The following is a 25724-nucleotide window of genomic DNA, read 5'->3' on the forward strand; positions in this document are numbered from 1 at the left end:
CTTGCCTAATGTACTGAGATGCTCCTATGTTGGGTGCATATATAATTGTTGTATATTCTTGGATTGATCCGGTAATCATTTTGTTGTGTCCTCCCTCGTCTTTCGTAACAGTCTTTGTTTTAGAGTCTATTTTGTCTGATATAAGAATTGCTACTCCAGCTTTCTTTTGATTTCCATTTGCATGGAATATCTTTTTCCATCCCCTCACTTTCAGTCTGTATGTGTCCCTAGGTCTAAAGTGGGTCTCTTATAGACAGCATATATTCAGGTCTTATTTTTGTATCCATTCAGCCAGTCTGTGTGTTTTGGTTGGAGCATTTAATCCATTTACATTCAAGGTAATTATCAATATCTATGTTCTTATTACCATTTTCTTAATTCTTTTTGGTTTGTTTTGGGGGGTCATTTTCTTCTCTTGTGTTTCCTCCCTAGAGAAGTTCCTTTAGCATTTGTTGTAAAGCTGGTTTGGTGGTGCTTAATTCTCTTAGCTTTTGCTTATCTGTAAAGCTTTTGATTTCTCTGTCAAATCTGAATGAGAGCCTTGTTGTGTAGAGTGTTTGTGGTTGTAGGTTTTTCCTTTTCATCACTTTAAATATATCCTGCCACTCTCCTCTGGCCTGCAGAGTTTCTGCTGAAAAATCAGCTGATTTGTAATAACCTATAAGGGATAAGGATCTGAAAAAGAATATATATATATATATGTATGTATATCTGAATTACTTTGCTGTATACCTGAAACTAAAACAACACTGTAAATCAACTATATTTCAATAAAAAATAAAATAAAAACATGTAATAAAGATGATTATAAAAGTGTAAAAAAAATTCTAAGAATTTTCTGTGTATAATTTTCTACATAGGTTTGACTTTTGAATAATATAAATGTGTTATCAATTCAGAAATATAACATTAAGTTTTGGAACAAAGCCAAATAAATCAATATCAAATCTCATATAAATTTGATAACAAAGGATTTCAAGAGACTTTGGAGTAAAGTTCTTTGTACATCTTTAGTAAGATATATTCAAAAAACAATTGTTGATTAAAGCAATACATAGTCATGTGAATGACATGAGAAATCTATACTTTCAGAGAAAGAGAAAAGGCATAATGATAAAATTAAAGAAGCTTGGTAAAAATACCATTACGCTAATTATAATTAAATCAGGTTAAACTGACTACAGATATCCATATGAACTCATAATTTTTGCATTTAAAAAATTAATTTATAACTTCATACAATAAGATTTACTTTTTAATGTATAGTGTTGTTTTGACTAAAGCATACACTCATATAACTACACCATAATTAAGATATAGAGCAGTTCCATTAACCCCCAAATTTTCCCCATACACCTCCCCCTACACCAATCTATTGGCAACTGATCTGTTTTTGTTTCTATCTTTTCCAGAAAATACAAGTATGTTATACATGCACGTGTGCTTAGTGCTTAGTGTGTGTGTGTATGTGTGTGTGTGTGTGTGTGTGCCTGCGTATAAAATTGATTCTTTCACTCAGAAAAATAAATTTGAGATTGATCCTTGGTGTTTGTTACACATATCGATAGTTCATTTCTCTTTATTTTTGAGTAGTGATTCATTGTATAGATAAATCACAATTCGTTTATCCATTTACCAGTAAGGACATCTGGGTTGTTTCCAGTTTTGGGTGCTTATTAGTAAAGTCATTATAAACATTCTCTTACAGGTTTTTTTTTAAACAGGTTTTTATTTCACTGCAGTAAATATCTCAGAGTGGTATTACCAGGTATGTTTAACTGCATAGGAAGTAGCCAAACTGTTTTCCAAAGGAACTGTACCATTTTGTATTACCGCCAGCAATGCAGAAGAGTGTTCTCCATATTCTCCAGCAGGTGGCATTGTCAGGTTTTTATTTTGTTTTGTTTTAGCCACTATAAGAATGTAATAGTTTCTCATTTTGGCTTTAATTTAGATTTTCCTAAAGAATAATAATGTTGAGCATTTTTCATATGTTTATTTACCATCTGTATAATTATTTGGTGAATGACAAATACTTTATCTACTTTTTATTGTTTTTATCATTATTGAGTTTTAACTTTTTTAAGCCTTCAGGTACATGTCCCTTATCTAATAAGTGATTTCAAAATATTTTCTGTGAGTATTTGGCTGTGACTTGTCTTTTCATTTTCTTAAAGTATTAACAAAGAGCAGTAATTTGATTAAATTCTTACCTTCACTATATCAATTTTTCACTTTATGAATCATGCTTTTGGTTACACCTAAAAAAAATCTTTGCCTAATCCAAAGTTACAAAGATTCCTCTACCATGTCTTTTTCTAAAAGTTTTATAATTTTAAGTTTTGGTTATTTAGATCTATCACTCATTTTGAGTTGTTATATATGTTATGAGGTATAGATGGAGGTCATTTTGCATATGAATAACCAGTTATTCAGCACCAATTCTTGAAAAGACTATAGTTCCTCCATGTAATTGCTTTTGCACTTTTGTGAAAAATCATTTGACATTATATGTGTGAGTCTATTTTGGGTCTATCTTCTTGTGAATAACACACTGTCTTGACTACTGTAGCATTATAAAAACTATCTAAATCAAGTAGTGTAAGTTCTCCATACGTGTTATTTTTTTTTTTTTTTGGAAATTTTTTTGGTTATTCTAAGTTCTTGCCTTTCCACATAGCATTAGAATCAGCTTCTCAGTTGCTACAAAATATAGTGCTGGAATGTTGATTGCAACTGCGTAGAATCTATACATCAGTTTAGGGAGAACTGACAACTTAACAATACTGAGGCTTCCAATCAATGAACATGATATATATCTCCATTTCCTTAGGTCTTCCTTGATTTCTTTCATCAACGTTTTACAGTTTTCAGTATACAGATCTTTCTCACATTATGCTAATAATATGTAAGCATTTCATGTCTTTAGTGCTGTTATTTTCTCTTTTTTTTGAACACAGAATGAAAATAATTTTATTTACTTATTAAAATATATTTGACACATAAAATTATGCATATTTAAGGTATACAGTATGTGAATTTGAAGCATTTATATATTGTAATATGATTGCCATTGTAGCAATAATTAGCACCTCTATCACATCACATAATTATTCTTTCTTTTTAGAGGTCGGAATAATTAAATTGTAGGCCCTTAGTAAGTTTGAAAATTATAATACAATATCATTGTCTATATTCACTATACTGTGTATTAGATCTCTAGGTCTTATTTCCTACTTGCTGCAGATTTGTACTCTGAAACAACAATTAGAACAATTAGTTCTATCATAAATGGTTCATTTTAGTTATGTTTTAAATATTTTATTGCTAGCACATAAAAATCAGATTCATTTTTGTAAATTGACTTTGAAACATGCAAACTTGCTGAATTCAGTTACTAAATCCAGTAGCTTTTTTGTAGACTCTGGGATTTTCTAAGTAGACAGTCACATCATCTGTAAATCCATATGCCTTTTATTTTCTTGACTTACTGAACAGTCTAAGATCTCTAGTGTGGTGCTGAAGACCAGTGGGAGAGCAAACATCTTTGCAAGTTGCCAAACCAGAGAAAAAATACAAAAGTGAAAATTACAGGCTAATGTCCCTCCTGAAAATAGACACAAAAATACTTAATACCATAGCAAATAGAATTCAGCAATATATAAAAAGAATAAAACATCATGGCCCTGTGGGGTTTACTCCAGGAAAGCAAGGCTGGTTTAATATTTGAAAATCAATCAATGTCATCCATCATGTTAACAGGTTAAAGAAGAAAAACTACATGATCATATCAATTGATACAGTAAAAACATTTGACAAGTTCAACACTCACCCTTGATCAAAAAAAAAAAAAAACTCTCAGAAAAATAGAAACAGAGGACAACTTTCTATAATTGATAAAGAGCTTCTGCCAAAAAAAACCCTACAGCTAACATACTTATGTTGCAAACTGAAGAATTTCCCATTAAAATTTGTAATAAAGCAAGGATGTGAGCTATCACCACACTTATTCAATACAGTACTAAAAAAGAAAAGGAAATAAAAGGCATATAGATGAGAAAGGAAAAAATAAAACTGCCCCTATTTGTAGATGACAGATTGCAGATGGCAGATTGTCTAAGTAAAAAAGTCCTAGGTAATCCACAAAAATACTCTTAGAACTAGTAAGTGAGCTCATCAAGGTTACAGGAAATAACAGGTAAATATTCAAAAATCAACCGTGTTCCTATTTAGTAGCAATGAACACTGGAACACTGACATTAAAAATACAATACCTTTGGGCTTCCCTGGTGGCGCAGTGGTTGAGAATCTGCCTGCCGATGCAGGGGACACGGGTTCGTGCCCCAGTCCAGGAAGATCCCACATGGCACAGAGCGCCTGGGCCCGTGAGCCATGGCCGCTGAGCCTGCGCATCCGGAGCCTACGCTCCGCAACGGGAGAGGCCACAACAGTGAGAGGCCCGCGTACAGCAAAAAAAATAAATAAATAAAATACAATACCTTTTACAATTGCTCAAAAAAAGAAATACTTTGGTATAAATTTTACAAAGTATGTACAGGATTTGGATGCTGTGAACTATAAACTGCTGATGAAAGAAATCAAAGGTCTAAATAAATGGAGAGACGTAGAGTGTTCATGGGCTGGAAGAGTCAACATATTACAGATGTCAATTCTGCCCCAAATGATACATAGGTTTGGCCCATTTCCTATCAAATTCCCAGGAAAATTTTTTTGTAGCCATAGCTAATATTTTTCTAAAATTTATGTGTAAACACAAAGGCATTAGATAGCTAAAATAATTCAGAAAAACAAGAATAAAGACACAGAAATCTGTCTAGGAATTTCAAGACTTATTATATAGGTACAGTGATCAAGACTCTATGTTACTGGTAGAGGGACAGACCTATGGATCAATGGAACAGGATAGAGAACCCAGAAATAGATCTATATAAATATGTCCAACTGATTATTGACAAAGATGCAAAAGCACTTCAGTGGAATAAGGATGGCCTTTCCAATAAATGGTACAGGAACAAATGGAAACCCATAGGTTAAAAAATCCATAGGTTAAAAAATAAATGGTACAGGAACAAATGGAAATCCATAGGTTAAAAAATGATTAGAGTCAAACTAATCCTCAGACTGTACACAAAAATTAACTCAAAATGGATCACAGACTCAAATATGAAATGGAAAACTATAAAACTTTCAGAAAAATGTAGGAAAATCTCTTCAGGATATAAGGCTAAGCAAAGACACTATGCATCTTACATGAGGCATAAAATTAAAAACTGATATATTGGACTTCAAAAAAATTTTTAACTTTTCACTTCAAAACACCCAGGTAAGAGGATAACAAAGCAAACTACTGACTGGGAGAAACTACTTGCAAATCATATATTATATCTGACAAAGAATTAGTTTCTCATATATACAAAGAACCCCAAAACTCAGTAGTAAGGAAACAAGCAGTTCAATTAGAAGACAGACAAAACACACAAGCAGACGTTTCAACAAAAAGGATATGTAAATGGCAGAAAAGCAGATAAAAATATTTTCAACATCATTAACCATTTGGAAAATGCAAATTAAAACCACAATTAGATATCACCACATAACTATCAAACAATAAAATTAAAAATAATGAGAAAACCAAACATGGTAAAGGATGCATACTCATATAATGCTGGCCAGAATGTAAAATGGTAGGCACTCTGAAAAAAAATTTGGTAGTTTCTTTAAAAACTAACTAAAAAACTAAATATGCAACTACTATATGACACAAAAATTATACTCCTAGGTATCTGCGTCTTAAAAATAAAAACTGATAGTCACATAAAAACTTGTACATGAATTTCATCATAGCTTCATTTATAAAAGCCCGAAAGTAAAATATATATATATGCTTCAATGCATAAACAGTTAAACAAATTGAGTACATACATATGATAGAATACTACTCAGCAATAAAAGGTGCTGATAGGTGGAAAAACTTGTTTGAATTTTAGAGTATTATGCTGAGTAAAAATACGCCAATCCCTAAAGGTTACATAGGATATAATGCCACTTAAATAACATTCTTGAAATGATAATATACAAACAGAGAACAAATTATTGGTTACCAGTGTATATGGATGGAGAAAAGGTTTATAGGAGGAAGTAGGTGTAACTATAAAAGGGGGAAATGAGGAATCTCTTTGGTGATTAAAAATGATCTATGCCTTTACTGTATCAGTGTTGAATTCCTATTTATGGTATTGTACTATTGCTTTGTAAGATGTTAACACTGATGGAAACTGTTTAAAGAGTACATGAGGCCACTCTATATTATTTTTTCATTGGGATAATTGACTTATAATTTTAGTTTCAGGTGTCCAACATAATGACTTGATATATGTATATATTGTGAAATGATCGATCGTTACGATAACCGTAGTTAGCATCCATCACCACACAAAGTTAATTATTTTTCTTGTGATGAGATCTTTTAAGATTTGCTCTCTCAGCAACTTTCAAGTGTTGTTAACTATAGTCACCATGCTGTACATTACATCCCCATGAGTTATTAGTTTTATAACTGAAGTTGTACCTTTTCATCACCTTTACCCACTTCATTCAACCACACCCCAACCTCTGGCAATCACCAATCTATTCTGTATAAGTTGAGGGTTTTGTTTTCCGGGTTTTTTTTTTGGTTACACATACAACTAAGATCATGCAATATTTGTCTTTCTCTGTCCGATTTATTTCACTTAGCAAAATACCCTTAAGGCCTATACATGCTGTCATGAATGGCAAGATTTCCTTCTTTTTATGGTTGGAAAATACTTCATTATGTATATGAACATATTGTTTTTTTTATCCATTCATCCATCACTGGACATATAGGTTGATTCCATGTCTGTCTATATCAATATCAAATAAAGTAGACTGTAATTCCAGAAGCATTGGTAGATCATATAATTCTTTCAATAGATGAAGAAAAAATGTTTGATAAAATTTAATATTCATTCATGATTTTTAAAAACCTCTTAGCAAACATAATAGAGGAAACTTTTTATTTGATAAATACCATCTACAAAACCTGTACTACAATTTTATACTTAATATTGATACAAGAAACAGCTCAAATAAACAACCTAAACTTACACCTAAAGCAATTAGAGAAAGAAGAACAAAAGAAACTCAAAGTTAGTAGAAGGAAAGAAATCATAAAGATCAGTTCAGAAATAAATGAAAAAGAAATGAAAGAAATGATAGCAAAGATGAATAAAACTAAAAGCTGTTTCTTTGAGAAGATAACCAAATTTGATAAACCATTAACCAGACTCATAACGAGAAAAAGGGAAAAGACTCAAATCAACAGAATTAGAAATGGAAAAGGAGAAGTAACAACAGACACTGCAGAAATACAAAGGATCATGAGAGATTACCACAAGCAACTATATGCCAATAAAATGGACAACCTGGAAGAAATGGACAAATTTTGAGAAAAGCACTACCTTCTGAGACTGAAGCAGGAAGAAATAGAAAATATAAACAGACCAATCACAAGCACTGAAATTGACACTGTGATTAAAAATCTTCCAACAAACAAAGGCCAGGACCAGATGGCTTCACAGGAGAATTCTATCAAACATCTAGAGAAGAGCTAACACCTATCCTTCTCAAACTCTTCCAAAATATAGCAAGGGAGGAACACTCCCAAACTCATTCTACGAGGCCACCATCACCCTGATACCAAAACCAGAAAAAGACGTCACAAAAAAAGAAAACTACAGGCCAATACCTCTGATGAACATAGATGCAAAAATCCTCAACAAAATACTAGCAAACAGCGTCCAACAGCACATTAAAAGGATGATACACCATGATCAAGTGGGGTTTATCCCAGGAATGCAAGGATACTTCAATATACACAAATCAAACAATGTGATAAACCATATTAACAAATTGAAGGAGTCAGACAATATGATCATCTCAATAGATGCAGAAAAAGCTTTTTAAAACATTCAACACCCATTCGTGATAAAAACTCTCCAGAATGTAGGCATAGAGGGAACCTACCTCAGCATAATAAAGGCCATATATGACAAACCCACAGCCAACATCATTCTCAATGGTGAAAAACTGAAACCATTTCCTCTATGAGCAGGAACAAGACAAGGTTGCCCACTCTCACCACCATTAATCAACACAGTTTTAGAAGTTTTAGCCACAGCAATCAGAGAAGAAAAAGAAATAAAAGGGATACAAATCAGAAAAGAACTAAGACCGTCACTGTTTGCAGATGACATGATACTATACGTAGAGAATCCTAAATATGCTACCAGAAAACTACTAGAGCTAAACAATGAATTTGGTAAAGTAGCAGGATACAAAATTAATGCAAAGAAATCTCTTACATTTCTATACACTAATGATGAAAAATCTGAAGAGAAATTAAGGAAACACTCCCATTTACCACTGCAACAAAAAGAATAAAATACCTAGGAATAAACTTACCTAAGAAGACAAAAGACCTGTATGCAGAAAACTATAAGACACTGATGAAAGAAATTAAAGATGATACAAAAAGATGGAGAGACATACCATGTCTTGGATTGGAAGAATCAACTTTGTGAAAATGACTATACTACCCAAAGCAATCTACAGATTCAATGCAATCCCTGCCAAACTCCAATGGCATTTTTCACAGAACTAGAACAAAATATTGCACAATTTGTATGGAAACACAAAAGACCCCGTATAGCCAAAACAATCTTGAGAAAGAAAAACGGAGCCAGAGGAATCAGGCTCCCTGACTTCAGACTATACTACAAAGCTATAGTAATCAAGAGAGTATGGTACTGGCACAAAAACAGAAATATAGAACAATGGAACAGGATAGAACGGCCAGAGATAAACCCATGCACATATGGTCACCTTATCTTTGATAAAGGAGGCAAGAGTATGCAATGGAGAAAAGACAACCTCTTCAATAAGTGGTGCAGGGAAAAATGGACAGCTACATGTAAAAGAATGAAATTAGAACACTTCTTAACACCATACACAAAAATAAACTCAAAATGGACTAAAGACCTAAATCTAAGGCCAGACCTATAAAGCTCTTAGAGGAAAACATAGGCAGAACACTCTATGACAAAAATCACAGCAAGATCCTTTTTGACCCACCTCTTAGAGAAAGGGAAATAAAAGCAAAAATAAACAAATGGGACCTAATGAAACTTAAAAGCTTTTGCACAGCAAAGGAAACCATAAACAAGGAGAAAAGACAACCCTCAGAATGGGAGAAAATATTTTGCAAACGAAGCAACTGACAAAAGATTAATCTCCAAAATATACAAGCAGCTCATGCAGCTCAATATCAAAAAAACAAACAACCCAATCCAAAAATGGGCAGAAGACCTAAATTGACATTTCTCCAAAGAAGATATACAGACTGCCAACAAACACATGAAAAGATGCTCAACATCACAATCATTAGATTTCTCTAATCATTAGAGAAATGCAAATCAAAACTACAATGAGGTATCACCTCATACCGGTCAGAATGGCCATCATCAAAAAATCTATAAACAATAAATGCTGGAGAGGCTGTGGAGAAAAGGGAATCCTCTTGCACTGTTGGTGGGAATGTAAATTGGTACAGCCACTATGGAGAACAGTATGGAGGTTCCTTAAAAAAACTAAAAATAAAACTACCATACAACCCAACAATCCCACTAGTGGCATATACCCTGAGAAAGCCATAATTCAAAAAGACTCATGTACCACAATGTTCATTGCAGCACTATTTACAATAGCCAGATATGGAAGCAACCTAAGTGTCCACTGACAGATGAATGGATAAAGAAGATGTGGCACACATATATAATGGAATATTACTCAGCCATAAAAAGAAATAAAATTGAGGTATTTGTAGTGAGGTGGATGAACTTAGAGTCTGTCATACAGAGTGAAGTAAATCAGAAAGAGAAAAACCAATACCATATGCTAACACATATATATGGAATCTAAAAGAAAAGAAAATGGTTCTGATGAACCTATGGGCAGGACAGGAATAAATACACAGATGTAGTGAATGGACTTGAGAACACAAGGAGGGGAAATGGTAAGCTGGGACGAAGTAAGAGTGTAGCATTGACATATATACTCTACTAAATGTAAAATAGCTAGCTAGTGGGAAGCAGCTGCATCGCACAGAGAGATCAGCTCAGTGCTTTGCAACCACCTAGAGGGGTGGGATAGGGAGGGTGGGAGGGAGACACAAGAGGGAGGGGACATGGGGATATATGTATGCATACAGCCGATTCACTTTGTTGTACAGCAGAAACTAACACAATGTTGTAAAGCAATTATACTCCAATAAAGATGTTAAAAAAAATCAGAGCTGAAGAATACAATAACTGAAATAACAAATACACCAGAAGGAATCAACAGCAGAGAATGGATCAGCATTCTGGAAGACAGAGTAGTGGAAATCACCCAAGTTAAAAAGAAAAAAGAAAAAATTTTAATGATAATAGATTAAGGAGCTCTGGGGCAACATGAACTGACATTCACAATCATATTGTTGGCATCCAAGAAAAAGAAGATAAAAAGAAAGAGGCAGAGAAATTATATGAAAAAATAATAGGTTAAAAAATTCCCTAACCTAAGGAAGAAAACAGACATCCAGGTCCAGGAATCACAGAGAATCCAACAAGATGAATCCCAAAATGTCCACAACAAGAAATGTTGTAATTGAAATGTCAAAAATGAAAGATAAAGAAGAACCTTTATAACAAGAAGAGAAAAGCAAATAATCAAGTACAAGGAAACTCCCGTAAGACTATCATCTGACTTTTCAGTGAAAACTCTGAAGGCCAGAAGGCAGTGACATGATATATTCAAAGTAATGAAAGGCAAAAACCTAAAACCAAGAATACTGTACCTGGCAAGGATATCATTCAGATTTGAAGGACAGATAAAGAGTTTTCCAGACGAGCAGAAACTACAAGAGTTCAGCACCAGTAAAACAGAAACAAGAAATGTTAAAAGACACTTCTCCAAGCAAATAAGGGCACAACTAGAAATAAGTAAAATTATGAAAGGAAAAATCTCACTAGTAAAGAGAAACAGATAGTAAAGAATGAGGATCAACCACTTATAAAGCTAAGTTGGAAGGTTACAAGATAAAAGTATTAAAATTATCTGTATCCACAAGTAGTTAAGGTATACACAAAATAGAAATGATGTAAAATATGACATCCAAAAAAAAAACATGTAGGAGTAATAAAACGTAGAACTGTAAAAATGTGTTGTAGCTTAAGAGATGGTCAACTTAATATATATATATAGATATTCCATCCAAAAACAGTAGAATACACATTCTTTTAAAGAGCACATGGAACATTCTCCAGGTATCTCCAGGTAACATCACATGGTAGGCACAAAACAAGTTTTAGTAAATTTAAGACTGAAATCATAGCAAGCAACTCTTCCAGCCACAAGAGTGTGAGACTAGAAATTAACCAAAAGAAAACAGCTGCAGAAAACAGAAACACATGGAGTCTAAACAACATGCTACTAAACAAGCAATGGGTTGTTGAAGAAATTAAAGAGGAAATCACAAAATACTTTGAAACAAATGAAAATAAAAACACAATATTTCAAAATTTTTTGAGTCACAGCAAAAGCAGTTCTAAGAAGGAAGTTTATAGTTATATACACCTATCTCAGGAAACAAGAAAAATCTCAAATAAACAACCTAAACTTACACCAAAGGAATGAGAAAGTTAGTAGAAGGAAGGTAATAATAAAGAACAGAAAGAAAATCAATGAAATAGAGACAAAGAAAAAAATAGGAAAGATGAATGAAACTAAAAACTTGTTCTTTAAAAAGATAAACAAAATTGATAAACCTTTAGCCAGACTCATCAAGATAAAAAGGGCCCCAATCAATAAAACCAGACATGAAAAGGGAGACATTACAACAGACACCACAGAAATACAAAGGATAAGAGACTACTATGAACAACTATATGCCAGTAAAATAGATAACCTAGTAGAAATGGACAAACTCCTAGAAATGTACAATCTCCCAAGACTGAACCAGGAAAAAATAAAAAATATGAAAAGACTGATTAAAAGTACTGGAATTGAAACAGTAATTTAAAAACTCCCAACAAACAAAAGTCCAGGAGAATCCTACCAAACATTTAGAGAAGAGTGAACACCTATCCTTCTAGAACTGTTCCAAAAAACTGCAGAGGAAGGAACACTTCCAAACTCATTCTATGATGAGTTCATAGAACTCATCCTATGATGAGGTCATCATCACCCTGATACCAAAACCAGACAAAGATATCACAGAAAAAGAAAGTTACAGGCCAATATCACTGATGAATGCAGATGCAAAAATCCTCAACAAAATATTAGCAAACCAGATCCAACAATACATTAAAAGAATCATACACCATGATCAAGTGGGATTATCCCAGGAGACAAGGCTAGTTCAATATCCATGAATCAATCAATGTGATAAACATTAACAAATTGAAGAGTAAAAGTAATACAGTCATTTGAACCAATGGAGAAAAAGGTTTTGACAAAATTTAACATCATTTTATGATAAAAACTCTCAACAAAGTGGGTATAAAAGAACATAACTGAACATAATAAAGGCCATATATGACAAACCCACAAATAACATCATACCCAAGAGTGAAAACCTGGCAGCATTACCTCTAAGACTAGGAACATGGCAAGGATGCCCACTCTCACCACTTTTATTCAACACAGTATTGGTAGTCCTAGCCACAGCAATAAAACTAGAAAAATAAATAAAAGGAATCCAAATTGGAAAAGACGACGTAAAACTGTCACTGTTTGCAGATGACATGATAGTACATATAGAAAATCCTAAAGATGCCTCAAAAAAACTATTAGAACTCATCAGTGAATTTAGTAAAGTTGCAGATACAAAATTAATATAAAGAAATCAGTTGTGTTTCTATACACTAATAAAGTCTATCAGAAAGAGACGCTAAGAAAATGATCTCATTTACAATCACATCAAAAAATTAAAAGACCCAGGAATAAATCTAAGCAACATGTAAAAGACCTGTACTCAGAAAACTAGTAAAACACTGATGAAAGAGATTGAAGAGAATACAAACAGATAGAAAGATAGAAAGATATATATGTTCATGTATTGGAAGAATTATTATGTTAAAATCTCATACAATCTACAGATTCAGTGCAATGCTTTATCAAAATACCAATGGCACTTTTCACAAAATTTGAACAAAGAATACTATAATTTGGATGGATCCTCAAAAGACCCCAAATAGCCTAAGCAATCTTGAGAAAAAGAACAAAGCTGGAGACAACTCATTCTCTGATTTCAGACTATACTACAAAGCTATATTAATCAAAATAGTATGGGGCTTCCCTGGTGGCGCAGTGGTTGAGAGTCTGCCTGCCGATGCAGGGGACACGGGTTCGTGCCCCGGTCTGGGAAGATCCCACATGCCGTGGAGCGGCTGGGCCCATGAGCCATGGCCGCTGAGCCTGCACATCCAGAGCCTGTGCTTCACAACGGGAGAGGCCACAACAAGTGAGAGGCCCGCATACTGCAAAAAAAAAAAAAAAAAAAAAAAAATAGTATGGTACTGGCAAAAAAAACAGACACGTATATCCATGGAACAGAATAGAGAACCCAGAAATAAATACAAGTTTATATGGTTGATAATCTATGACAAAGGAGGTATGAACATACGATGGGGAAATGACAGCCTCTTCAATAAGTGGTGGTGGGACAACTGGACAGCCACATGCAAAAGATTGAAACTGGACCATTTTCTCACACCATATTCAAAAAAACCTCAAAATGGATTAAGGAATTAAATGTAAGTCCTGAAACCTTAAAAAATCCTAGAAGAAAACATAGGAAATATGCTCTTGATATCAGTCTTGGCAGTATTTTTTTATATCTGTCTTCTCAGGCAAGGAAAGCAAAAGCAAAAATAAACAAGTGGGACCACATCAAACAAAAATGCTTTGCACAATGAAGGAAAATATTAACAAAATAAAAGGCAACCTATTGAGTGGGAGAAGATATTTGCAAATGATATATCTGATAAGGGATTAATTTCCAAAATATACAAAGAACTCATACAACTCAACACTAAAAAATCAAATATCCTGATTTAAAAACAGGTAGAAGAGGGACTTCCCTGGTGGCACAGTGGTTAAGAATCCACCTGCCAATGCAGAGGACACGGTTTTGAGCCTGGTCCAGGAAGATCCTACATGCCGTGGAGCAACAAAGCCGGTACACCACAACTACTGAGCCTGCGTGCCACAACTACTGAAGCCCGCATGCCTAGAGCCCATGCTCCGCAACAAGAGAAGTCACCGCAATGAGAAGCGCGTGCACCACAACAAAGAATAGCCCATGTTCACTGCAACTAGAGAAAGCTCACATGCAGCAACGAAGACCCAACACAGCCAAAAATAAAATATAAATAAATTAATTTTTTAAAAAGAAATTATAATTTCTAAAAAATAAAAATAAAAATGGGCAGAAGACCTGAAAAGAAGACATATAGATAGCCAAGAGATACATGAAAAGATGCTCAATATCACTAATCATCAAGGAAGTGCAAATCAAAACCACCATGAGATATCACTTCACACCTGTCAGAATGACTAGCATCAAAAAGTCTACAAATAACAAACTGATATATAGATTTACCTTTTTAAACATTTCAAGAGGTTGTTTGTGGGACTCAACAAATGCTTGCCAAAAGTGGTAAATTCATGGCAAAACTGGCTATCTAACTGGAAGAAAATAAAATTTTACTTCTCTTTTGTGTTATGTAAAAATTAGACTAAGATGTATCACAAATTTATTTATAAAAAGTAATAATATTTATTCTCTAAAAAAAATCTGCAGACTAAAATTTAGGGCTGGGAGAGATCTTCATCAAACAGGAAATCCAAAAAACAAACAAACAAAAAAAATAGGAAATCCAGAAGTAAAAAAAGAAAAGATTAACAAATTTGGCCCTACAAACATAAAAGATTTTATGGAGCAAAAAAAAATTTAATATCTATAGCAAAATTATAGACATGGAAAAACGTATTTTTTATATACATAAACAAAGGATTTGATAAGCTCCTACAAATTACAACAAAGCTGTCAAATAACATGAAAAGGCAATTCCAGAAGGACAGATCCAAATGATCAACAAACATATGAAAAGATGCTCAAATCTACTAATCTTTGGAGAAAGCAAATTAAAAAACATTAACATCAATTTATATTCATCAGACTGGCAAAAAATGAAAAGAAACACAGCACATTATTGGCAGAGATGTGGGGAAAAGATTAATCTTACACACGCAAAAGGAAATATTGATATTATCATGCCAACTTAAAAATATGTATATGCAGATTTATTGAAAGACATGATGATCATAATTGCTGGTAAATTTTATATGAATAAAATTATAAGTATACAGCTATAATTGATTATTAGAAAACTAACATTTAAAAATAATGCAGAAAATTCAGAAGGATAAAATATTTTAACCCACTTTACCAAGGCTTTGATCAAAACTCATAGATATAACAACAAAAATATAAACAAAACAACAAAGATATAAACTTCACAAGATAATCCCATCTCTTTATGTAATGATTAAGATTATGGGCTCTGGAGTTACAAACTGTGGATTCAAAACCTATACACACCATCAAGAGTCCTTAGTTGGTTTAACTTCCTGAAATAGCAATCTCCTCAATAGTAAATGTTGATAAGCACAGAAATAAATTTTAGCAATCTTCTTTTATTGTCTGACAACCAGAAAGAGAGCATGAAGTCTGAATGACAGTGCATGATAATCAAAGTATGAACAGTCAGAAATGAACAACAATTCCCTAATTTAAGCTACATCAATATCACAATCTTTGATTTCTAAGAAGACTGAAACATTATACTTACATGAACAGATATGCAATATCATGAGGTCTCAGGGTAAGATAAGACTTTTTCCATTCTAAAAATGTATACAATAATTCATGTGCCTCACCAACAGTAGAGATCTTATTTTTATCTGACCACAATTCCAAAGATGACAGCACAACAGTAATTTTAAATGGGGCAAACATCTAAAAACAGAAGAGATAAATACATGAAAAAATTAATTTTTGGTTTTTTATAATAACCAAGAAATTAATTCAATGTTTTGACAAATCCACCCTCAATTTATATGGATAACTTTATTCAGAAATGCCCCATCAGCTGCGGAGCAACTCAGTCCATGCGCCACAACTACTGAAGCCTGTGCACCTAGAGCCCGTGCTCCGCAACAAGAGAAGCCACTGCAATGAGAAGCCTGCGCACCACAGCGAAGAGTAGCCCCCACTCACCACAACTAGAGAAAGCCCGCGCACAGCAACAAAGACCCAATGCAGCCAAAAGTAAAAAAATAAATAAAATAAATTTTTTTAAAAAAGAAATGCCATGTCAAGTCAATGCAAATTATAATTTCAAAACTAGTATGCATCTTCCTAACTAGTATGAAAAGGAAAATACTTACTGAATTTACAAGGCCAATAATTTCGATGACTTTATTTGTTATTATCATGCTATCAGAGCCCAGGTAATCATACTGAAAAACAGAATTAATTTAAAATTTAAATATCATTTGTTATGTAATATGTTTGAGATTTACTCTCCATCTACTCTCTCAGGTTGAGGCTGCTTTGGGGTTAGAACACTTCAAAATAAGACAGTAACAATTAAAATAGGAATATAAGTTGGATCACTCACACATGCTAGTAGGTATAGCCACTCTGAAAAACAAATAACGGACCTAGAAATTGCACTCCTGGGCATTTATCCTAAAGAAGTAAAAACTGATGCTCAGAAAAACCCATACATGAGTGGAAACAACTCCTATGTCCTCCAGTGGTTAAAAGGTTAAACAAACTGTGGTACATTCATAACATGGAATACGATTCAGTAATAAAAAGTAACTGAACTGTTGATATAAGAAACAGCCTGGGTAAACCTCATGAAAATTATGCTAAATATAAACAAATCTCAAAAGGATACATACTATATGATAACATTTATGCAATATTCCTGAAATCACAGATGGAGAATAGATGAGTGATTACCAGAGGTCAAGAAGTAAGGAAGTGGGGAGAGATGTGTGTGACTCCAAAGGGATAACACAGAGTCTTGTGATGGTACTGTTCAGTGTATTGGTCGTGGTGGTGGTAGTTATGAACGGCTACATACGTGATACTACCACCCAAAACCACACACACACAAATGAGTGTATATATAATGGCTGAAATCTGAATTAGCTCTGAAGAATGTGTCAATGTTAAATTCCTTATCTATAAAAAAACTCTCTAAAGTACATTATCCCTTGGATATTACACAGGACCCTCAAGTTAAACATATCCAAAACTACACTCATTATCCTCCCTCAAAAATATGCTCCCACTTAGATTTCCACTTCTTTAGTGAATGCTATTATCATTTATGACCTCCCACATTCATTATACTATATGTTCTGTGACAGCAAAACTTTTTCTGTTTTGTTCACTGCTCTATCCTCAATAAATAGAACAGTAACTGGCATCTAGGTGATGCTTAATATATTAAATGAATGAATAAATCAAATCAATTTACAAGTTCTTCTAACTCACCCTCATTAGTAACATTTAAAATCGTCCTTTCCTGTCTATTCCTAACACTATTAATTTGTAAAACTTCACCTTGATTACTGGAATAGTCTCTTAAATGCTTTATCTTACTCCAATTTTTACACCAGCATTCCTGTCCCTATGCTATTGCAGAAATGATTCTAAATGTAAATATGAACACATCATTACCCTGCTTAAAATCTTTCATTGACTCTCTGTCACCTTTAGGATAAAATCCAAATATCATGTCAATTCTTCAATTCATCTCTTTCCCTTTCCCTTCTTCAACACTGTATATTAATTATACTAAACTTCTTGCAATTATCTGAAAAGAACAATCTCTCATATTTATGCACCCTTGCAAAGAAAAGTTTCTCAATGAGTCTTCCCTGGCCCCATCCTCACCCCATTACCCAAACCAACCAAACCAGAACCCAGCCTCCAACCATCTCCTTTACCAGGTTCTCACACTCCAATTCCCCTGCCCTAATCATCCAAGGGCAAGGTACCAAAAAAATGTGAAACAACCTCTATTCTCCAGAACCCACTGCAATTTTTCAAGTTAGCCAATGCTAAACCTGTTTTGCTGTTCCTTCCCACAGAAATCACAATAAAGCCTCCTGCCATGATTTCCTATTGCTCCCTCTGTCTCCTGACCTACTCTGATGCTTCTCCATGTGGCATGATGTGGTATGCCCTTTCCTCCTGGGAACTGTGAATAACAAACTAACTTTCCAATAGTAATCATCTCCTGATCTGTTGGCATCAGCATACCTGAATAATAATAAAACCTACATGTTAAAACACCTACTTACATGCTCTTACAATACCTCAGGTTACAGCTGTGTGTCTCCATGTCTTTCTCTATTAATGCACTGTGTTTTCATAGTACCATAAACTTCCCTCAATCTGGCACTGAATTCACTAGGCTACAACTGTGGATTTAAAATTTGTGAAGTGATTGAAGACATCACTATTCTTCTTTATATGCCCAATATCTAGTAACACAGATGTCATACTGGCTCAATGTTTGTTTTATTAAAGAATACATAAACATAAATATTTGTAAGAACATAAAAAAGAGATGTTTAATGAGCATTATATGGCTGACAAACCTGGCAATTTGGACAAGAAGCTTTTAAAACAACTCTCAAAATTTGTAACGTAATCCTGAAACAAAATAATTTTCATAAACCAAAATATTCCCTGGAAATTTAGTCATCTTTACTAGAAATATCTCAACTTTCTCTTAAATGTTCCCTTTGCCCTTTTCCCTAATACTCTAAAAAGTCAAGTATTTTAATATCCTTCTCCAAATCTCTCCTGTCTCTGACCCTCAACTCTGGCTTCCTGACAAGCTCTACAATCCTATGAATAGAAAGGGAAATTCACATTCTCTGTAGTATTCCATAGATGTGACAATCAAATACTTATCTTCAAAACAAAACCTGGAAAGTATATTTTATCCCTGTTTTCTGAAATCTTTGAAATATAGGAGAAATAAAACCACACCCAATTGAGTACAAACTGAGTTATCACCTCAAGGGTCTGAAGTTCAGAGATCCTCAAATTGTTTATGGGAATAAGGAATCTAGAGATGCCTTTAGACTAGACTCAATCAGACTTGAGTCAATAGACTCAAACAGTTGCACCATTAAAAACCACTAAGAAAAATCTTGACATTTTAACGTAAGCAGTTATCATAAATAGTTATACTATCATCATTGCTGTGCCAATAAATATCTTATAGGGCAAAAGATTCTCTAGACTACATGCTGCTCTTCAAGTACCCTAAAACAAGAATTAAAGCTTAGAGAATTTCACTTAAAAAAAATCACCATTAAAATTTTTTGTGGATTGAGAGAGGCCCTAAATATGTGAAGTACCAGCAAACAAAAAAAAATCATTTTGTTATGCAGGTTTGTTATGTAAAGATTTCAAATAAAACATTTCTGATAGAACTAATGTAATTTTGAATATTTGATTCTTCAAATAGAAGACATCTTCACTGTTCTCTGGGAGCGACATGGAAGTAAGAAGATTGGAATCTTTAAGTTCCTTTCTAGTTAGGGATAATCATACATTCATATCAAATATTCAAAAACAAGGAAAAAGCAAAATACATACCAAAGCTTTGTCCACCACAATATTCATTTCTAGATAAAGAGGAATTAAATCTGGAACAGCTGATTCTGGCTAGAAAAAAAGAATAGCAGTATTTAAAAACTTAAAAACTTTCACAAATTGTTTATTCTGAACTTTTAAAATATTTTTCCACCTTTACTGAGTCATAGGTGAAATATATATATATACTTAAGCTATAAGACTTAATGTTTTGATATACATATACAATGTGAAATAACTGCCACAATCAAGCTAATTAACATCCACTCTCACATAGTTACCATTTTTTTTTCTTGTGTGTGTGTGTGTGTGTGTGTACTCCATAACAGTTTTTTATGGAGTAGTTAGGGTGTTCTATATATAATATCATGTCATCTGCAAATACTGACAGTTTTACTTCTTCCTTTCCAATGTGAATGCATGTCATTTCGTTTTCTTCCCCAATTACTGTGGTGAGAACTTCCAATTCTATGTTGAATAAAAGTGGCGAAAGTAGGCATCCTTGACATGTTCCTGATCTTAGAGGAAATGCTTTCAGCTTTTCACCACTGAGTATAATGTTAGCTGTTGGCATGTCATATATGGTCTTTATTATGTTGAAGTATGTTCCCTCTACATCCACTTGGTTGAGAGTTTTTATTATACATGGATGTTGAATTTTTTCAAATGCTTTTTCTGCATCTATTTAGATGATCATGATTTTTATCCTTCATTTTGTTAATGTGGTATATCACATTAATTGATTTGCTGATGTTGAACCATTTTTTCATCCTTGCAATAAACCCCACTTCAGCATAGTGTATGATCCTTTTAATGTTTTTTTTTCTTTTAATGTTGAATTTGGTTTGCTATTACCTTTTTAAAGATTTTTACATCTATGTTCATCAGGGATATTGGCTTTTCTTTTCTTTTTTTTTTTGTGGTATCTTTGTCTGGGGTTTGGTATCAGGGTATGCTGGCCTTGTAAAATGAATTTGGAAGTGTTCCCCCTTCATCTATTCTTTGGAAAAGGAGTTTGAGGATTGGTATTAATTATTCTTTAAATGTTTGGTACAATTCACCAGTGAACTGTATAAGTCTGGTCTTGGACTTCTGTTTGTTAGCATATTTTTGACTACTGATTAAATCCCCTTACCAGTAATTGGTCTATTCAGATTATCTATTTCACCATAATTCAGTCTTGGTAGGTTAAGTGTTTCTAGAATTTTATCCATTTCTTCTGGGTTGCCTAATTGTTTTAAATTGAAGTATAGTTGATTGACAATGTTGTGTTACTTTTAGGTGTACAGCAAAGTGATTCATATATATATATATATATATCATATATATATATTTAATATATATAACATATATATGTATTCTTTTCCAGATTCTTTTCCCTTATAGGTTATTACAAAATATTGAGTATAGTTCCCTGTGCTATATAGTAGGTTCTTGTTGGTTATCTATTTCATATATTGTTGTATATATATGTTAATCCCAAACTCCCAAGTTTTCCCCTCCCCAGGTTGCCTAATTTGTTAACATATAATTCTTCCTAGTAGTCTATATTTCTGTGGGATCATTTGTAACATCTCTTTCATTTTTTATTTTATGATTTCTCTTTTTCTCTTGGTGAGTCTAGCTAAAGGTTTGTCAATTTTATCTTTTCAAAGAACCAGCTCTCAGCTTCACTGACCTTCTCTGTTGTCCTTTTGAAATCTGTTTCATTTATTTCTGCCCTACATTTGTTATGTCCTCCCTTCTACTAATCCTGGGTTTCATTTGTTCTTTTTCTAGTTCCTTGAGGTATAAAGTTAGGTTATTAGTGACTTTTCTTGTTTCTTGAGGTAGGCCATTTATCGCTAAGAACTTCCATTGCAGAACTGCTTTCGCTACATCCCACAAATTTTTGGTATATGCTATTTCCATTTTCTTTTGTCTCAAGGTATTTTTTTAAATTTCTCCTTTGATTTTTCTTTGGCCCATTTGTTGTTCAGTAGCATACTGATTAAACTCCACATATCTGTGAATTATTCAGATTTCTTCATGTAAATAATTTCCAGTTTCATACCATTGTGGTCAATAAAGATGCTTCATATGTTATCAATCCTCTTAAATTTATTAAGACTGTTTTGTGGCCTAACATGATCTCTCGTGGAAAATGTTCCATGTGAACTTCAGAAGAATGTGTATTCTGTTGCTTTTACATGGAGTATTCTGTATATATCTGTTAAGTCCATCATTCCAATGTGCGATTTAAGGCCGATGTTTCCTTATTGATTTTCTGTCTGGATGATCTATCCATTGATGTAAGTGGGATATTAAAATTCTTATTATTATATTGCTGTCTGTTTCTCCTTTTAGGTCAGTTAATATTTGCTTTATATATTTAGGTTATCCTATGTTGGGTACATAAATACTTACAAATGTTATATCTTCTTGTTAAATTGACCCCTATATCATTATGTAACACCCATCCTTGTCTCTTATTACAATCTTTTTTTTTATACCTATTTTGTCTGATATAATTATAGCTACTCCAGCTTTCTTTTGGTTTCCATTAACTTGGAAATCTTTTTCCATCACTTCATTCTCAGTCTCTGTGTGTCCTTACATCAAAAGTCTCTTGTAGGCAGCATATAGATGGGTCTTTTTTTTTTTTTTTTTTTTTGCGGTATGCGGGCCTCTCACTGTTGTGGTCTCTCCTGTTGCGGAGCACAGGCTCTGGACGCGCAGGCTCAGTGGCCATGGCTCATGGGCCTAGCCGCTCTGTGACATGTGGGATCTTCCTGGACCAGGGCACGAACCCATGTCCCCTGCATCGGCAGGCAGACTCTCAACCACTGCACCACCAGGGAAGCCCTGGGGTCTTGTTTTCTTAATCCATATAGCCACTCTATGTCTTTTGATTGGAGAACTCAGTCAATTTACATTTAAAGTAATTACTGATAGGTAGAGAAATGAGAGAACTCAAATAAAATTTAAAGTAATTATTGCCATTTTATTAATTGTTTACTGGCTGTTTGTTTCTTCTTCTCTTGCTCTCTTCTTTTGTGGTTTGATGACTTTCTTTAGTAATATATTACTTTATTTTTATTATTTGTGTATCTACTATAGGTATTTGCTATTTGTAAGCCATGAAGCTTACAAATAACAACTTATATATGTCTATTGTAAGTTGACAACAACTTAAGTTTTTTGAAAAAACTCAACATTTTTACTCCCTGCTACATTTTATGTTTTTTATGTCATATTTTATCTCTTTTTATCTTGTGTATCCCTTAACTAATTATTGTAACCATAGTTATTATTATTTTTACTACTTTCATCTTTTAACCTTCATAGTAGCTTTGTAACTGATTAATCCACTCCCTTTGCTATATATTTACCTCTCTGGTGAGAGTTATTATTTCATGTTTTCTTGGAAAAATTTAATGTGAGTTCCAGTTCAAGATGGCAAAATATGAAGATCCTGAAATCAACTCCTCCCAAAGACCTACTGAGTCTACAGCTACATACAGAACAATTTCCTCTTTTAAAAAACCTAAAGTCTGGCTGAGTGGTAACTATACATCAGGCAAATGAGAAGAAAAGCATAGTGAATCAGGTAGGATGCACTAAGACACATTCTTACCGTAAATGCCACCCTCAGTGCTATGACCCACAACCTGGAGAAAATTCTAAACCTAGAGCTTCTGTCTGAGGAGTGAAGGGTTTGAACCTCACACTGGGCACCACAACTTTTAGGACCTGCACCTGAGAGACAAGCCCCAAAACATGGAACTTTGGAAACCAATGGGGCTTGAGTCCCCAGACTCACAAGATTGTGTCAGTCTGGGAACCAGGTCACCAAGGGCCCAGGCACTTGGACTTACCTTCTGTAGGGCCCAGCTCAGAGGGAGCTAGTCATGCCCAGACTTAAAGTAAAGGAAATTCCCTTGCTTATATTAAGGTGTCAGCCTGAGAGGCAGGCATCTAATTAGCACACACATCCAGTGATGAAGACTTGCAGGTACCATCTTCGTGCTTTCCCTTTTCCATACTCCAGAGCACTGTATCTCCCAGAAGAGAGTTTTTACATGCATCCAGTGCACCGATCTTTGCAGTTGACTCCCTGGGGACATTACTTGACTGCCTGACTCTGGAAGCCAAAGGAGCTTGCATTCCTAATCCCATGGGATTGTAATAATCATAAAGGAGCTCATACCCCTGTTAGGCACTCCAATTTTTGTGGCACCTACCCAGGAATACCTCTACATCACCTGGCTCTGGCAGCCAGTGGGGCTTATACTTGTGGGTCCCATAGGACAGTAGCTAACAGAGAAAAAGTTCTTAAACAGCTACCAGGCCCCAGCCAGCAAGAGGCAAAAGACCCAAGACCTCAGTCTTTCTGTTACCGAGGCCTATTAGCTAATCATCATGGCTGCAGCCTGAGAGGCAGACTTCTAATTAAACACTCATCTATGGGCTAAGTGTCATGATTTCCAGACGCCTCAGAGGGTGAGTGCTATCTTCAAGAACTCCCTCTGCTACCCTCCAGAGATCCAGTTTCTCCTGCAAGGGAATTTTACATGCAATTGATGCCCTAGTTTTTAAAACTAGTGCCCCAGCTTTTGCAGCTACCACCTAGGGAATGCTCCTTCAATGCCTGGCTCTGGTGGCTAGGGGACTTGCATTTCTGAGACCCACAGGACTGTAGCAATTGAAGAGATGGTTCTTGGCAAGCTGCCAGTTGCACAGCACAGTCGAGAAAACAGACTGAGGTACTCTGCAATCTTTCTGTGAGGGAGGTCACTTTGCTTGTTCTGGAGCTTCAACCTCAGTGGAAGGCTTCAGGTTTAGCACACATCCAGTGAACTACAGAGCTTCCCTCAAGGAATGTAGTCTATGGACACCATCTTGGTACACTCCCTCTGCCTTGCTTCAGTTCTCCAACAGCTCCCAGGAAAGAGTTTATACATTCATCTGGAGCCTCAGTTTTTGTGACTGCTATGGTGGGGACAATGCTGGATACCCTGGAGAGCAGGGCATACACTTACAATCCCACAGGACTATATATATTTGCCTACTTTTAAAAGCTGCTGCCTGAAGATCTGGTTTCCAAACAGCTAGAATCTAAGTACTAAGAACCTCCCCTTCAGGACACTGGCACGTCTTGCCACATTCTCAACTACTGGGAGCTATTAAAAATATAATATGCTACTTGGATAAGCACAAAGCTTTGTCATCTTTGAGAGATGTTCCATCTACCATATAAAAACCAACACAGAAAGTCAACCAAAATGAAGAAACAGAGGAATACGTTCCAACTGGAAGAAAAAGATAAAACTTCATAAAAAAAACTTAATGAAATGGAGACATGTAATTTACCTGATAAAGAGTTTAAAGTAATGGTCATAAAGATGCTCACTGAACTGGAGAGAAGAGTGAATGAACACAGTGAGGAGAATGTCAACACAGAAAGAGAAAATATAAGAAAGTACCAAAGAGAAGTCAGAGAACTGAACAATATAATAACAACTGAAAAATACACTAGAGAGGTTCAATGTTGGAGTAGATGAAGCAGAAGAAAAAAAATCAGTCAACTCAAAGACAATGTGGTGGAACCCACCCTATCAGAGAAACAAAAAGAAAAAAAGAATTTAAAATAGGAAAGAAATAGGAAAGATAGCATAAGGGGTTATGGAACAACAACAAACTAACAAACATCTGCATTTACAGAAGTCCCAGAAGGAGAAGAGAATGGGGCAGAAATTTTGTTTGAAAACACAATGGCTGAAAACTTCCCTAACGTGTAAGGAAACAGACATTCAGCCCCAGGAAGCCCAGAATCTTTCAAATAAGAACGCAAAGAGACCCACACCAAAACACATTATAATTTAAATGTCAAAAGTTAATTAGGAGA

At 34.4% G+C, this 25724-nt stretch overlaps 1 protein-coding gene across 1 annotated transcript in view; it reads right to left on the reverse strand.

Annotated features, from left to right (window-relative positions):
- Nucleotides 1-25724, reverse strand: part of ADAM32 (ADAM metallopeptidase domain 32) — a gene marked incomplete at both ends in the record, with an annotated part of 184245 nt that overhangs the window by 120403 nt on the left and 38118 nt on the right. The window contains 3 exons of the mRNA XM_079726555.1: nt 15996-16162; nt 16594-16665; nt 19841-19909. Of these exons, the coding sequence (XP_079582681.1) occupies nt 15996-16162; nt 16594-16665; nt 19841-19909 (308 nt within the window). The remainder of the gene's footprint in view (nt 1-15995; nt 16163-16593; nt 16666-19840; nt 19910-25724) is intronic.

Source organism: Hyperoodon ampullatus, assembly GCF_949752795.1.
Source record: "Hyperoodon ampullatus genome assembly, chromosome: 20".
Classification (NCBI taxonomy): domain Eukaryota; kingdom Metazoa; phylum Chordata; class Mammalia; order Artiodactyla; family Ziphiidae; genus Hyperoodon; species Hyperoodon ampullatus.